At 35.5% G+C, this 17,028-nt stretch overlaps 2 protein-coding genes across 3 annotated transcripts; both read right to left on the reverse strand.

The window, feature by feature from the left end:
- Positions 1 to 228: 228 nt before the first annotated feature.
- On the reverse strand, positions 229 to 12,292 carry LOC104891426 (ubiquitin-conjugating enzyme E2 35). 2 transcript variants are annotated; one of them, XM_010677121.4, is made up of 8 exons: positions 12,077 to 12,292; positions 11,911 to 11,938; positions 11,671 to 11,757; positions 8,648 to 8,706; positions 1,979 to 2,020; positions 1,826 to 1,899; positions 1,040 to 1,137; positions 229 to 492 (listed from the first exon to the last, which is right to left on the reverse strand). In XM_010677121.4, the coding sequence occupies exons 1-8, from the start codon at positions 12,110 to 12,112 to the stop codon at positions 455 to 457; spliced, it is 462 nt and encodes a 153-aa protein (XP_010675423.1). In that variant the 5' UTR covers positions 12,113 to 12,292; the 3' UTR covers positions 229 to 454. The 2 variants fall into 2 exon arrangements, with proteins under 2 accessions (XP_010675423.1, XP_048498773.1); XM_048642816.1 differs by lacking the exon at positions 12,077 to 12,292 and having other exon boundaries at positions 8,648 to 8,800; positions 11,911 to 11,944.
- Positions 12,293 to 13,508: 1,216 nt separating this feature from the next.
- Positions 13,509 to 16,604, reverse strand: LOC104891425 (ABC transporter I family member 17). The gene is made up of 4 exons (XM_010677120.4): positions 16,422 to 16,604; positions 15,893 to 16,252; positions 14,178 to 14,365; positions 13,509 to 14,074 (listed from the first exon to the last, which is right to left on the reverse strand). Exons 1-4 carry the CDS (start codon positions 16,447 to 16,449, stop codon positions 13,820 to 13,822), a joined length of 831 nt encoding a protein of 276 aa, XP_010675422.1. The 5' UTR covers positions 16,450 to 16,604; the 3' UTR covers positions 13,509 to 13,819.
- Positions 16,605 to 17,028: the final 424 nt, after the last annotated feature.

A 17,028-nucleotide genomic window follows, 5' to 3' on the forward strand; every position in this document is an offset into this window, starting at 1 on the left:
ATTCTTTTTCCCTCTCTATTTAATTGAAATATAATTTATTACAATTTCTCCTTGAATAGGCCCACTTTACACGCCAAGATTCACCTTGAACTCACCTTCAAGGATCATCAAAAAGCTTAAAATATAAATTTTTGCATGATGGTTACATACTTATAACTGAAACATTTCAGTTTCCAATTTTCAATCTATTAGAACAAGAAAGCAGTCCGGATATGCAACACAAAAATGTAAGCAAAACGTCAATTTATACATTTCTAGGATGAATTCGACAGGGTAGAGAAGATAAATAAGACCACAGAAACTTATGCTATCTTATACTCACATTTGATCATCATTTCTCCTAGATTATCACTTGAAATTCATTTTCCAGCCAGCAGCTTGGTATACAATTCAGTCAGATAACAAACATCACACAATTGTTATTTGAAGAGGGCAAAAAGTTCTCGCCATGTCATTAAGCCCCACTTGCATATAGACGAGTCCATTCTTTTGCTGCAAATAAACAAAAGGCAACTTCAATCAGAGCTCCAGAACGATATACTTGACTAGTTCAAAAGATGGTAACTAATAATAAATTTATACACCCTCCGTTTTTTTTTTGAAATTGCACTATTTGGAGTTTAAATCATTCATATCTTTGATTGTGCTTTTGAAAAAATTATAACAAATATATATTTTGATACTAAATATCGAGACGAATCTAACAAGATCATACATGACTAGATTTTTTTTTCCTTGCATATAATACGGAAAAAGGTCAAAAGGAATTTGTGAATAATGTAAAAATGCAAATGGTGCAATTACGAAAAAGTGAAGTATGAAGTTTTGTATTAAAAGTATCTTGTCAAGGACCATGGTAATGCTTGTTCACCCATGAGCTCATGATTTTCTTTATAAATTCCATTACAATCGACTACCGATTTAGAGGTGGAAAGGAAATCTTCCGTGCAAATTACACATGATTTCATTGCCATCACTGCCATTTTGGACCGCCTACGGTCTACCAAATGGGCCATCGAAAGAATATTTGATGACTCACCAGTTTCAACAGCTTCTGCCTCATCCATTTTCCAATGCTTAGCAATATTCTCAGACAGAGGATCATCAGGGTTTGGAGCACTCAGCAGTGCTTGAATACTGCAATAACATATAGAAATAAGTATATAACATAATTAATAATCATAATAAGTTACTAATTGGTAGCAACGCACAGATGAAGCACAAATAATATACAGGACAATTTTATATCAGAAAAAATTCTTACAACTCATTACACTTTGACTTCTAAGACATGATGATTAGAAGGGTACTCCCCTAGAGATACTTCAAGATACAAACAAGATATTCCCCTAGTTCCCCAGGATATTACACCCATGATGTGTTAGTGGTGGTACCAAGAACAGGTGATTACATCATTTTATCGTGCTTGGTTAAACAATCATCAAAGAAAGCAGAATCGATGGAGAGGATGTGAATGAGGAGGCTGGTGAGGGGGAAAGGAATGAGCCCCCATTTTCCTTCCAAATCTTTTTAATAGTGAGTTTTTCTTATCAACAAGGAAAGAAAACGGATCCCTAAGATTCCCTCTCCTTCCCCTTTCCCTTTCCCTTTCCCTTTCCCTTTCCTAATCCAAATAAGAAGAGATCCCCCACTCTTCCCTCCCCTCTCCTTCCCTCAAAATTCCCATTGCCAAACACACAATTAAAAGATTTAAAGACGGTGGAAGGGGGGCTTACATTGCAATGCTGTACCACTCAAAGATATGGGGGAACCTGAAGGCTGATAATTTCATATTATTTTCGGAAGAAACACAAAAAAAAATTACCTCAAGAGTACAGTCCGTATCTGGAGAGCAGGACTCCATTTATCTTTGAGAATATCAAGGCATATCCTCCCTAGCTGCCACAAAGAATCATATTTCACTCCAGGAAAACTTCAAAGGGAGAAAACACAAGCTACAAGAAAAGGCCCTCCTTACCTTGTCAATGTTGGGATGATATATTTTGGTGAGAAATCGAACCTGTTAGAAGCATCCAAGCAAGACAAATCAAACACAGCAAATAGAAATGGACGAGCATATTAGGAATATTCAACACAATGAACCATCATCCCCTCCAGTAGTTCATTGTATAACAATCACTACAAACCCCTGGGTTATTAAAAACTGGACGGAGAGAGAGAGACAAAGCAGATAGAAAATTCAGCCAAATAGATTATTCATTTATAACTGCTTTCATGGTGCCTCATGGTGTTCCCATGAAAAGTAACGGAAGTGCGGTAGACAAAACAGGCTATACAAGCCATTGGCTATGGAAACACATTCTAATACACATGGTAAGGACTGAGACTGACACACGATATGGGAAGGGACAAGGGCTTTAGAAACATGACAGCCAATTAGGGACATCCAAAGATAAAACAAAAATGACAACTATGAAATTGAGGGAGTAGTGATGTTATTATAACCCATTTTTTTGTCAAGTATCTCTCCCTCCTGAGTAACCACATTTTTCCACTAGCTATGAGACCAATGTGGATTTATTCTCTAGAGACCGAAGGCCCTAACATGTCTTCCCTCATAAAGTGATATCCAATTCATATATCTCACGTTTTTGGACGCAAAATACTTAAATCTACCTCTTACCTGAGCGGGCTAGAGAAGGATAAGTCAGAACATGTTTAAGAACCATTCCAACATCAACTCAACCCATCATCACTTCCTCGGCGGATGTTACCCTACTAAAAGATTTGTATTGACTTTTCTATACTAATGTTCAAATAGTACTTTTTGGTCCCATTCCGGGAATTTCCATCCCCACTTGTTTGACAACTCCCCCTCTTGTTCGAGTTTGCAAGTGCCTATCCCTATGTCCCTCACTCTCAAGCAACCACATTCCTTCAAGGTTAATTCACCACAAAAACATACTGAAAGAGTATTCTTGGGCCACTTTTTTCTTTAAATCCCAGACTTAATAAGCAGCATGAAACAGCCTCCGGACATCAGCATCATGATTCATGAAGCTAAGAGGAAAAACTACCCCACCAACCAAATCTTTCAATCATTCTCCATTGAGGAATCCTCTTCATTAGAAAATCTCTAAAACCAAATCGTTTTGTAGAGATAAGGTATAGTGCCGAGATCTCCATTTACCAGTGGCAGATTTACAGGGGTACAACTGTACCCCCATTTTCAAAAAAAAAGTTGAAGGAAATGAAAGCAAAAATATGCTGCCCAAGACTGAAGACTGACAGACGCTCCTTAGTATCACGCGTTCCTTTCTTTCTCTCTCCTCTGGTCAATATAACATTTCTCTCTCCCTCTCCCTCATGGCCTCATACTTTTTCTTCTCTCTCTTTCTTTCTTTTTCGCCTCTGCCGGACCATTTGTTCCTTTTTGTTGCCACTTTGCCAGACCCCGGAGGCTAGAACGCAGAACACCTACGCGGGTCGCCACTTTGCCGGAGCCCTCAGGCCAAAACGGCAGTCGTGGGTCGCCACTCAGCCAGTTCGCCACACTCGCTAGAAGAAGGCAGAAGGCCAAAACTCAGGTTGCCACTTTCATTTTTTTCATTTTTTTATTATTTCTGCTAATTTATAAATTACAGACTTCTAATTTTGATGTGAATTGATATTCTGAATTGAAATAAGAAATTATGAAAATGAAATTTAAATATTGTGCAATTGTGAAATATGGAATTGAGATTACTTGAATTGAAATAAGAGATTACTTGAATTGAAATTAGAGATTACTTGAATTGAAATTGAGATTACTTGAATTGAAATTGAGATTACTTGAATTCAAATTAGAGATTAGAAATTGTAAAATTGAAATAGAGTTTGTGAATTGAAATTAGTTGAATTTGGAATTAGATGTTGTGAAATGTAATTTGAAACAAGAAACTTTGGAATTAATATCTAATAATATGTTTACTTATATTAGATTTGAAACAAGAAACTTTGGAATTAATATTGTCGGATGCACTTGTAATTTTTATTTATTTGAAACTTATGTATTTTTGTCGTTTTAAATTAGTTATAATTTGAATCATTAATTGATATTGGCATTGTATTTTGATTTGAATTTTTATTCGTAAATCAACTCAAGTATTGTATTTTGTTTTATTTGATTTTTTCTCATCCGTACCCCCATCCCGTAATTCCTGGATACGCCACTGCCATTTACCACCCTCATTGTTATGCCATGCGAAATCATAGTCAAACTATTCCAACTTATGTATAACAATAATGGGGATGATGGGCAAAGGAAAAGTACACAAGAAGAAATGGTAAAGTTGAAGTGGTTCTAGGCTACTCTCAAAGCATATTTCATTGTCTGGTAGCTACAAACAGGAAACTGTTTTGACTTGGTAAGGATATGAGCAAGCATTTTTTCAAACAAAGGTCCTTCTGGAGCTTCCTTTGTGGCACTTCTGTTTTGTGTAAGGAATTACAATATCATGGAAGTTAACTAACTACATGGCAATGTACTTGGAAGGAGAGGATTCTTTATAAAAGGGACACCTTATGTCCTAACCACTCCAAAAAAACGATTTTTTGTTAGAATTCTATAAAATATCCCTCCTTGAATCTGAAAGTAAAAGCATGTGTGGTTCTATTAATTGAGTGATTATGTATTTACCTATAGATTCTTTTGTATGGGAGTTCTAAATAATAATATAAGCATAGCTTTTTGTTCCCAACCTCCCATCTAGATAGAGGGTTTACACCTCATTGCTGTCCTCCAAAAATATTTCTTTATTGTTTATCCCAGATATAAAGTAGTTCTCAACAAAGTCATAGCAGCGACAACCCACACAACAATGACACAATGAAGTTTCGAAAGTTTACCTCAATATCATACAAACATAAGCAAAAAAAAATAAAAAAAGACATCCCAAATCTAATTGTATGATGTTCTTTTTGACATCATGGACCAAGGGGAGGCTATAGGAATGAATATAAAGAGCAATAGCATCTGATAAAAAGATGATACGGGCTATCGGTGATGATGATAGATGCAATCACTAACTCATTACACCTAAACCCCAATGTTTTCAAATAAGAGTAAGCCAGAAGCATCTGGTATCAACTGAAAGGAAAGGTATGTAAATTGTAAAGTGTAGTTCAAAAAATTGAGTCCTTTAAAGAGGGGAAGAAAGAAGTATATTGAAGAACGAAGAAATAGTGATTAGGTATGAAGATGCAGAAATAAAAATGTGCGGATGAAACAAAAACAACGGAAAGATATGAAACAAGAAAAGAGTGAGAGATAAGATGCAACATTCAACTCGCAGAAGGATCCAGGGCATTTCTATGCTGCCCCTAAGTAAGCCAAACCTTTTATCCAATCAGAAATTGTGACCCCCAATCAAATATTTAAAAACAGGTATGGGTGATCTGCTTAAATATCCCCTATAAAGTGGGTTCAATCAAAGCAGCAAAACTGCAAAACTGTTACTGTAATGTCCTTGCTTTGAAACTACAACATACAGCCAGGATCAATCAAACTAATGAATGACAACCATGACACAGAAATTATATAATTACAGAGATCCTTGTGGAACTCTTGCTACCATTTTCCTAAATCAATTCACCTTGTGAGGGTACAGTGGCTTTCAACCCATCTACTTGATTGCCTATACATATAAGCTATTTGCACTTTGGATTAAAAATAAAGAAAGAAAGCTCTTCCAGTGTCATATAGGTTCTATCATATAGGTCCTGTCCCTGAGGAATGAAGATCATTATAGGTGCGACTCTTCCGGTCAAGAATCACTGGACAGATTTAATTTTCCCAACTCTTTTTGTGGTCCTTTGTACGGGTATTGTTAGAAATTCTCTAGACAGCACAACAGTCAAGCAGTTTTTGGCTATTAGAAAAACATATCCATTTTCAACAAAGATAAAGTGTCCACAAAACACATTTACATAGAATTACTTAAACTAGATAAATGTCCGACTAATATGTCTGTAACTGCTTATTCAGTGTGAAAAAAACTAGCCGTTGCTTTGCCAATTCAGGGTTTGGTGGACACAATCTCCTATTCCCTTCATTCCAAAATAGTCTGAACATATTTCTCTGAACATATTTCATTCTATTTGTCCTAAATTAGTTTTAAGACTTTCTATTTTTGGCATGAACCCACTATTACCATATTAGTTATCTAACACCTCTGTTCCGGACTTGGCAAATTTTGCCATATACCGGTGTCGGTACGAAACGACACCGACACCGGTACGAAATACGTGTCGGATTCGGCAAAGTTCACTCGGACACGGAGGCTCTAAACCCTAGATTCTCAAACCCTAGAGTTCGAAGAGGAGAAGAGAAGAAAAGAAGAAGAGGAGAAAAGGCGATAACTCACCTTGACTCGACCGGAACTTCAAACTCGCCGTTGTAGCTTCGAACTCGCCGGTATGTTTACTGTTGTAGCCTTTCTTCACTTTTCTCTTCTTCTCTCTCTTCGAACTTCTCACCTCACATTCTCTTTGTTTTTCTTTTCCTTTTTCTTTATGAGTCCACGTGACTCTTTTTCTTTTCTTTTTTCTTTTCTTTTTCTTTCTCTCCTTCTTCTGTTATGTTTTCACATGATATATCTTCTTTTCTTTTCTTTTTTTCTTTTTATTTTTCTTTCTCTCTTTTCCTTCTTGTGTTCTGTTTTTTTTTAAATCATATTTGTTCTTCTTAGCCTATGGCTAGGTTGTTATTCTTTTTGTTTTTAAATAAATACCTTAATTTTATTAGTATATTACAAATAGAGAATTATAAAATCTGAATTACCAGATTAATTATTGAATTTTATATTATAGAATATTAATTTTGCCATACCCGTACCCGTGTCCAAAATACGGACAGAGTCCGTGTGTCTAGATTTTTTGGAAGTGTCGTACCCAATACTCGGATCTGTACCCAAACTCGACAATCCTAGTCGAGTCCAGGTAACATAGTCTAGCACCCCACTAGTTACCTAATTTTCTCTCTCTTCCAATAAGAAAATACCCCCACCAACTCCTATTACTCTACTTTTAGTTAAAATAACATTCAATTACCAAAATACAACTTATTACCTTAAAAAATGTGTTCCAAAAAGTATTCAGATCTTTGGAAAGGACCAAGTTATAGCTGTCAATGAGCCCTCTTACCCCACCTCCAAGGTGGGTGCTTCATTAGAGGCATAGGAGTAACTTTGTATGCTATGCAACTCTTTTTTTGAACTTATAGTCCCCCACTAATGAACATTCTGATATTAATCAATACTCCCTCCGTCCCTAAATAGAGTTTTCATATTTCCATTTATGTTTGTTCCAAATAGATTTTCCATTTCTTTAATTGATATGAGTCCACCATGGTGTTAAATAACGGCCGTGTTGTTTCGGTTCGCCCAAGTTGGAACGGATTTCAACTTTGGCGAACCGAATTCCACCGGTACAAACCGGTGTTTTATAAAACGTCGTGTTTTTGCTCGAACCGACCGTGACAAAGCAATATCGCCCGCATTTTCCGCTTTAAGACACTTTCTTCCTATTTTTTTCCAAAGATTAGAGCTCGGAGAGAGAGAGAAAAAAAGAAGAGGAAGCCATGGCCATGGTTTAAAGCTTTTGTTTTCAAAGTCCGAGAATCGGAAAAGGGGTAGTCGAAGAAGTAAGAAAAAATTGTAATATTAAAAGAACAGGGTAGTTTATTTTTATTTTTTTATTACTATTGAGTAGTGGGGTAGATAGATCTATATTATTTAATTGAAAAGTGGGCTTAATAATTCTTTCAATAAGAGATATACTAGTTATCCATAAAGGAAATAGGGTAGTCTATATTACATACTTTTGTTCACTGTGCTAGTTTGTTGCCGATGGGACCCTTTTTTTTCTAGTTTTTTTTGTTTTTAGTTTCTCCCATCATGTGACTCACACCCACTTCCATTTTCTTCTTTTTCTACTCTCTAACTAGTACAACATCTTGTAATGTTGCCTCAGTGCCTCTCATACTCAAACAAAATACTAGAAGGTTTTAAGTTGTTTTTTTTCTTGAATCATACTTCATTTCACTAGTAATAATAATAATAATAATAATAATAATAATAATAATAATAATAATAATAATAATAATAATAATAATAATAATAATAATAACAGTAATGATTACAAAAAGTTATTTAAAAAGTACAGAAAGACTTGAAAAAATTGTGTTTGAAAACCGCGACATAGATCGTGATAACCGCATCCATTCCGTTCCAGCGAAACGACTGCGACCGAATCCGTATATTCGAACTATGGAGTCCACTAAATAAAATATTATTAAGCTTTCGTTTTTTTATTATATTACCCACTTCCCCATAAACAAGATAACTTTGTAAAGTGGTTCACATTCTCTCCCCTCAATAAACAATTTATGAATAGTGTACCAACTTCAATTTTAAATTCTAATTTAATACAACTAAAGTCTCACTTATGATTTCTCCTTAATACTTGTGCCCAAAAGAAATGGAAACTCTATTTAGAGACGGAGGGAGTATTTGACAGAATCTTCTTCATGTGGATTTTGGTAAGAAAAAGGAAGAAAAGCATAGACGTGCACATTATGCAAGAAACCACAAACAGGATTCTGGGAAACCAGGAAAAAAGAAGTTTTGGCAAGTGAAACTTGACATACCTTAGGAGCAGCCATCGGATATTCCTCAGGCAAAAATAGTTCCAACTTAAATACTCCCCCTATACATATTGAAAAGAAAAAATGTTTAGGAGTATAAAGGACAAAATCTAGAACTGAATTAAACTCCAGTATGTTGAAGTGAACATATCCATTCTGCAACATGACCCCAAGAGCCAAAAAAAAAAGAATATGGTGTTAACTACAATTTCCAACCTATCCAAGAATGATAAAAATTCAGAAAGCAAAAGTTAAAAAGGCAATCACATTTAGCACTACAAATGAATCTAATAACTATGAACTTCAAACAACATCATAAGATCTGCATGCTTTCAACTTATGAGCTAATGCCACAAGTGTTGCCCCTTTACCAATGGCCACTAAAGTGATCACGAAAACTCCACTAGTAGATACATTATAAGTTTTGAGTTTCGGTGTTTTCCTGAAAAGTACACCGAGCTATTAAAATGTTTTCAGATTTCCAGTCATAATCATCAAAATGTGGTCTCCCCTACTCCCTACTTAAATTAGGCCAGAAACAGTCAGGAGGCACAGATTTAAATCATATATATCAATAGTCACAGAACAAACACCTGAACATGAAAAACTAGAAACCAAAACAACAGTAGTTCAGAAGGTAGCCAATCAGGGAACTTGAGCAATACCAATAGACCATAACCAACTTCTTAAAAAAAAGTGGCTGACAGGTGATGGCTGACGCCCACTACTCAACCCACAACAGGAAGCCTGAAGCACATAAAAAGTCTAAATCCTTTGGTCTGAGGAGTGAGGATTAAGGCATTAAGCAATTTCTATTCCTGTAACATCCTGTTTCCCATTTTCATCCTCAAAAACAATAAATGATGGAAGCTGCATCTTACTAACTGGAAGCAACTCTGAAATGTGAATTAACACTCTTCCGTCCCGAAGTTCTTTTTCACAAGCTCTTTCCTGGAAGTTCTTTGAACCTATTGTACAGCTAGCGTGTTTTAAGTGATAGATGCAGCACAAGAAAAACGATTGTGAATACCAAAAAGTAACAAAAATGGTTGCTTAGTCTGCCTCAAACTGTCAGATGAAAATTTAAATTCATCAGTAAAAATGACAACTAGCAGTATTCCAATACTAGAGCATAGTCATCAGCTGCCTAAATAACCTTGACAACTTATGAATGTTGTCAATAAGTAGTGAAATACATTTACAAGGGTAAGGTACTCACATTATTAAGAGTTCAATCACGAGTTACCAAAAGAGCTTCAGGCCAAAGAAACTGAACCTAAAACGAAGACTTAAAGATATTTCTAGCGATTGCTATTTCAATTTTTTGGGGAGATGGAGTCGAGAGTTAAAAAAAAGGTAAAATGTCATTCCAGCCTTCTGGTGGCTTACAACAAGAGCCACATAGTGAAAGAAAGCCTCCAAGATACAAAAGAAAGAAAGATACTTGAAGCTTCACAGAATTGAAACACTGAATACCAATTACGCCCCTATAAACAAATTTAGATCCTTCATAAGAGAAAACTAGAAAAACAAGGCTAGCAAGAGAAGATCCAGAAATTGGCAGTCAGTAAAAAAAAAAAAAGTTGAATGAAAAGGCAAACAATGAAGGGAAGAGTGGAATATCTTGAGAGATAGAAGGAAGACAAAGCACTTGGCTAGGCGCAGAGGCACAAATTGCATGGTATCATAAATAGCTACTCCGGGTAGTACCCATCCGTTAGGAGAATTTATAAACAAATACAAATCCTTGGACAGTGGCTCCAGCTAGGCTCCAACACTGGCTGTTTTTTTTCTTTAATTAGTGCTTCTAGGGAGAAGCTTAACCCTCGTATCTCTAGAAACCCTATTGATAAAGATAAACTATAAACTATGAACTATAGTAAGGCAGGTTCATTTCCACTGGTGAGCATAAACAATGGCTTGAAGAATCCAGTTGAGCGCATAGGTACTTTTGGACAGAAGAAGAATATTGTATTGCATATAGCTGCCATAGGAGAAGCCCAAACCCTGATCATAGTTGGATTGCACAGCATCTTATGTGACTCAAATTGGCAATAGTAAATGTAATCTGATAAAGGCATAGAAGTCTCAATCATCATTATCTCAAATAATAATGAACTTTAGAGCTGCATTCTGCAATCAATATTGTCTTCAGAGATTGCATAGGCTAGGTCTCAAGTTGAAAACGAATAAACAGAGCACACACTAAGAAAGAGTTGAAACGGCAAAAGGTATCTAAAACGTTTACAATTTGTTAAAAGATAATGGCTCAAGAGAATGGATGCATGTATCAATTCTAAGATACTGGTGATGATGGCAATTTAAGTAACAGAGTCTCATAGATATCAAAGCCAATCAATAGTCATCTTAAAGTGATAGTGTGAGACCTCTTACCCATTAACAAAAATATACAACTAGAAGATGAAGCAACATAGGACTTTTAAGATTTAACACTCAAGCAAAAGAAAGAAAGGAAAAGAAAGGAAAGGGACAATTATCTATGGTAAGATAGAAGTGAAGGACATTTTCCAAAACAACCTCACTCAGTTTGACAATCCCTAAAATAATCCTGAACCTCAATACTATTATGGAATATCATCTATAATTATCCATAGGAGACCTCCTCGCTATGAAGTGCGGTTTCGTATGAAAATGACCTATCATTTCCTAATAGATTTTTATCAGCATATATAACTGGTGAAACTTTTCCCCATAATCAAGAATAGCACTCCATAGCTTCAACGACCCTTCAACCCTCTCCCTAAACCAAAAAGAAGCAAGATCTATTCATGAAAATGATAACTTAAAAACTTAATCAAATCCCACTAGAAACTCGATCATTAAAAACCACGCAAGATAATAGCTACCATTTTTACCCTCTCTTCCCCAACCCCCCAAACATATTAACTAAATAAACCAATAAACCCAATTTCGCGAAAATCCCAAAAGAATGTTGAGCCTCACAATTCACAAACCATATCAAACAATAAACAATTCTCAGAAAAACCATATAAATTTGACAATACCTTCATAAGGAGACTGTGATGGTCCAAGAATCATAACATTAAAGTACCGCATATTGTCTTCTGATGGTGAAGCACTTATTCCGGGAGCTGAAATTAACAAAACATTAAAACTTTCAGAATTCATCCATATCTTCAACACATAAAAAAAACCACTAAATCACACGAAATTCAATTAATTCACTCAATTGCACATCAACATAATCTCGTCCCCGAAATGAAAAAATAAAAGAAGTTTTAGACCTGGCTCGCTGAGGAGACGCTGAGTTTCCTGCAAAAAAGAAAAACGACATGAGAAAAAGAGATGAAATTATCTATGAATCAAGCAATTAAAACCCTAGCAAAAAACAAAAAGACAATCAAAATGATCGCTAAGAAAAATTGGAAAAAGATGAAAAGGAGAGTAGACCTTGATGATTCTGCGAGGTAGATTGGAGTTCGCCATTGATGACGACTTTGGGTGTGTTGCAGAGGAGAGAGATTCAGATACGACAAGAGAGAGAATCTAGAGAGAGAGAGAGGTGGTTCACTGAATAAAGAAAAAGAAAAGAAAATTGAGTGAGAGCTCGATTTTGTTGATATCAACTTACGGAGATGTTGGGTTTCTTTTGGTGATTTTGTTTATTTTACAAAGAATTTTAAGGCATTGGGCATTGACTTTGCTACTTTGTTTTTTTTTTTTTTTTTCTTCTTTGGCCTGCTTCATTCGTACGCATTGTTTATTCTCTTCCAAATTTGCCACTAAATTATTCGCATAGTGGATGAAAGTAGGGGGTAAATGAGACGGGATAACTCGCAAGTTATTTGAGATATAACTTAATTAAAACTTGATCAAAGTGTGATTTAAGTAGGCTGGACTCGATGACTAACGAGTCGAATTGAGCTATTACCTACTCGGCTCGAAAAGCTCGCAAGAAACTTAACAAAAATTATATATAATACTTGTGATTTCAATAAATAATTTTCGAACTTTTTCAGAGATTTAACCCAACAAATAAAATTAACACTAATATAGGAAATATTTGCACTGTGGACTTTAATCATAGTTTGTCTTTAGGTGATGTTAACAAGTCGAGCACAAGATTTTAACTAGCCTTATCAAGCCTCGATCGTCAGAATTTCATTTTTCTATATAGTTAGATCCTTGTTATATTATATAATTTTTCCCTACTCGGGGTGTGAGCACCCTTTAAATATGAATTCTCTTACATATCTTGAACGCATCTGAACTTATTTAAACTTAAATGAACTTATCTAAACTTGTCAGAACTTAACTGAAGTCATCTGAACTTACTAGAGTTCATTTTGTATGGTGTTATATGAATCTGATCCAATCTGAACTTAATAAAACTTGTTTGTACTAACTAAACTTAATAAATTGTGAAATTATTCTTTTAGGTGAAGAGAACTTAGCCTTAGATATATAAAATATTTTTTGATTCATGTTGGATGAAATAAGTTGGTCCTTACTGGAAGGCTCTTTTCTTTTGACAACTGGCAAGCATATTTTCAGAGAACTTAATAGGGCAGTAGATTGGATTGCAAATGTGGGTTATCTAGTTGATACTTCTTTTATTATAAACTTGTGTAGTGATTCTAGTTTATATTCCATCATTGTCAATGATGCATTATGAGTTCCCTCGACTGTAGAGACTCCTAATGTTTTCCTTTTTCCTTACTATATACTCCCTCCATTTTTTTTTAATAGATGTAACCTTTGACTTTTGCATTTGTCGAGACACAAGTTTGACCCATAATATTTCTAATTATATAATTGTAAAAACTATAAAGAATATATATATTTGAAAAGTATATACCAAGACGAATCCAACAAGATCCCACATGACAATATTTTTCCATATATATATATAAATAACAATTAATGGTCAAAATGAGTTGTATGAATAGTGTCAAAAGTCAACATGTTACGTCTAAAAAAGAACGGAGGGGATATAAAAATAAATAACCATGGTAGTAGTACAGGCTTAGGCCTAAGATGCATACAGTATCAGAACGCACGCACATCATCCATAATATACACAGACTAAAACTTTTTATTGGCTACCATTTCTTTCTCTTGTTCGCTACTAATCTTCCTCGCCGCCAGATTACGAAGAGATTTCCCCCCTTAATTAGAGGGTTTCAATTGTTATCACGAACTTAGCTCTAGAAATCTTTTAGCCATGGGATGCTTAGCTTCAGAAAGTTGATTAGGTGGTAAAACTTCAACAACGGTGCCATCTACCAAGAGACAAACTAAATCAGCTATTCTTTGCACTTGCCTTATACTATGGGAAACCATGATCACTGTCATCCCTTGATTCGTCTTCAATTTCACAAGGGCTTCCTCTATGTTTTGAGTCGATATCGGATCCAAGGCACTGGTAGGCTCGTCTAGGAGCAAAACCTTCAGCATACCAAAGGGAAGTTGGAGAAATAAATTGGACAAAAATCATCTAAGTTGTAATTATAAAAAATGTAATGAATATGTATGCAACCGATTTTATTACCTCGGGATCATTGGCAAGAGTTCTTGCAACTGCAACTCGCTGTTGTTGCCCGACAGATAGTTCATTCCCATTCTTGTTGATGAATGAGGCATCAAGATCAGCAACACTTAGCAAACTTTGCACTTCTTCATCACTTAGCTTCTTTCCCCTCAACTTTGGTCCATAACGTACGTTATCTGCTACTGTTCCTGCAATTAGCAACATGAACTGTTGAGATTTTTTGTTAGAAAATATAATCATGAAAGAAAGCTTTGATCAGCAACACTAATTCAGATAATGGTAAGGTATATTTCCTCTGTTTTGGAAAACAGGACATTTACAGTTTTAAGCACATTTTAGGGATACTTGTTCTCTAATCCTTCCGTCATTGTTCTTTTTTAAGCTGATTGAGAGAATGGCTGACCATGTTACTAGTAAAAAATGGAAATTCTTTAAGGGTCAAACCATAGTGGAATATGGGACATTTTAGGATCAGAAACAGCACGAAAGAGATGCCATTAACTTGTACTATCAAACAGTTAATTGATCAAATTTCGTATTATCAACCAACATAAATTTACACAAAACAGTAACTAAGACAAGAAGGGATTGCAAGTCTGATAATAATCTCATAAGATCATCTGTCACCATGGCATAATGTGATGTCTCAAGAGTCAAGACTCACCCTGAGCAGATACCATGCATAAACTAAAACTAAACTTTGACAAGATAGCACAAGTTAAACACTTATAAACAAATTGTTTACTCAGACAAAAATTCATTTATCGTATGTATGTAGTAAGTATTGCGATATTACTATTTTAGGAAAGTATAGCAAGTATTTTGAAATGAAGAAAGTAATATATAAATACTCAAAGCAATCAGTCTATAAACTTCGGCTCCTATTGCACCAAAAAAAAAAAGTATTCCCAACAACAGTAATGAGTTTGCATTTTTTGTAAATTTGTAATGCAATGAAAAACTCCCTTCCCTCCATAATAAGCCACATTTGATTGAAATTTATTTTTAGAAATGAGTCCCCCTCATCATGTAAACATTTTATATTTCGATTATAACAGATAACAATATAGTCCATCCTTGAAATTTTTATTGCATGTCTAGTGTATACATCCGCGTGTACTCCGAAATATGTAGCCCAAGCCAAAGTTTAAGATGTCATATCTCTTGTCATTGTGTAGTTATAGTTAATAAGTTATGTACCTTCTATAACATAATTCAATCGGATGTATCCAATAACATTTAAATATGCATTGAGTCATTCAATCTCTCTATTGCAAATAAAATTTTAGACGTAAATGAATGTAGTCCTACTTCATTTTCGGAAATCAGTCATTTGTCTGAGCCCAACGACCAATGGTATATCTTTACATATACTTGGATTCATCGTAATTTAAAGAGCTATCAAAAGTTGATCCAACGTTACAAACCAACAAAAAGAGCATGACTGGATTAATCAATCTCGAAAATTGATCACCCAATGTCCCAACCCCAACCCAACTTAAATTAAAGCAACATTCAAGTTGACTCGACCATTTGTCACCCCTTAATATTGAACTTCTATTTGTCGCCCCAAAATTACAATCCCCTTTTAGAACCCCATCGAATCCATGATGACCTGAAAACATAATCTAACTCGACAGGTATAAGACCAAGGGTTCAAAACACATACTATAACTTGTGATGAAGATAGTTGGTCTACAAAAAGATCGTCTTACCTTGAAAAAGCGCGGGGAGTTGGAAGAGCATGCCAACCCGACGGCGAACAGCGAGCACATCAAGATCACAAATATCACGGCCATCCAAAAACACTGTTTCGGCCGGTGGTTCCCACAATCGATTCAACGCCCTCAACAACGTTGATTTGCCACTACCACTGGGCCCAATAATCCCCACAATCATACCCTTTGGTATTTGCAAGTTCACACCATCTAATATACAAACACCCTTATCCGATAACTTCCTCAAATTCTTTATTTCAATTTTCTTTTCTACCCCATCAACAATATTTTCACCATTGACATCAACACCATCTTCGATATTAACTAGCAGGTGCTGTGTCGCCTCATGACTCTCAACTGCATACATAGTTCCAGATAGTAAACAATAATTATAACAAGAAAAACTCACGATGATTTTTGATCGTTTTTTCGAGAAAAAAAAGATGTGGTAATGCAAATAATAGTAGAGAGCAAAATGAGGAGACTTAGAATTAGTAAAAAATAATGAGGAAGAAAATTAGAGTACCTTGGAAAGATTCGACAGTGGCTGACATGTTATATAAAATATGTTTGTGATGGGAGTATTTAATTGTTTTTAGCAACTGGATTCACTGAAATGTGTGGGGGGTTGGAAGAAGACTGAGGTTTAAAATCTGTACAAAATAGAGAAAGAGCCTTCCCCAGTGTCAATTGAAGAAGAAAATTTTATGTGAGGAGGGGTTGTAAGTCTTGTAACTTTTGTCTTATGCGTGGAGGTGGAGTTTTGGTATATTTTGACTTAGTTTATTGGATTCTTTTGGGAATATCTTTTCTTAGAAGGTAAAATAAAAGAAGAGTATTAGGAGACCTTCCGCACGAGGGGTGTTCCTAATACATCGTCTACAAGAATGGAGTGTAGGGTCGAATTTGTACAATCAGACGAATCAGTAATGGGGAAGGGGTCATCAATCAAATGGCTAACATTAGCCTCTCTATAGATGTGTCGGATGCTCCAGCTGGGAAGTGCTGTCAATAAAACTTTGGTGTCCTTTATAATATTGGCAATCTGCCATGGTGGAGACCAGGTACCGTTGATGGCGTTGATGACGAGCAGGTTATCCCCTTCAATGTGAAGGTTGGATATGCCGTTGCGG

Source organism: Beta vulgaris, chromosome 4 (genome assembly GCF_026745355.1).
Source record: "Beta vulgaris subsp. vulgaris cultivar EL10 chromosome 4, EL10.2, whole genome shotgun sequence".
In the NCBI taxonomy this organism is placed as follows: domain Eukaryota; kingdom Viridiplantae; phylum Streptophyta; class Magnoliopsida; order Caryophyllales; family Amaranthaceae; genus Beta; species Beta vulgaris.

Coding starts and splice junctions, on each gene's coding strand:
- LOC104891426 (XM_010677121.4), bottom strand. CDS start 12,112: ATGGCGAACTCCAATCTACCTCGCAGAATCATCAAG. Junction 11,939..12,076: donor TACCTCGCAGAATCATCAAG/GTCTACTCTCCT, acceptor TCTTTTTTGCAG/GAAACTCAGCGTCTCCTCAG. Junction 11,758..11,910: donor GCGTCTCCTCAGCGAGCCAG/GTCTAAAACTTC, acceptor TGTTAATTTCAG/CTCCCGGAATAAGTGCTTCA.
- LOC104891425 (XM_010677120.4), bottom strand. CDS start 16,449: ATGTCAGCCACTGTCGAATCTTTCCAAG. Junction 16,253..16,421: donor CACTGTCGAATCTTTCCAAG/GTACTCTAATTT, acceptor CTATGTATGCAG/TTGAGAGTCATGAGGCGACA. Junction 14,366..15,892: donor ACTCCCCGCGCTTTTTCAAG/GTAAGACGATCT, acceptor TGCTAATTGCAG/GAACAGTAGCAGATAACGTA.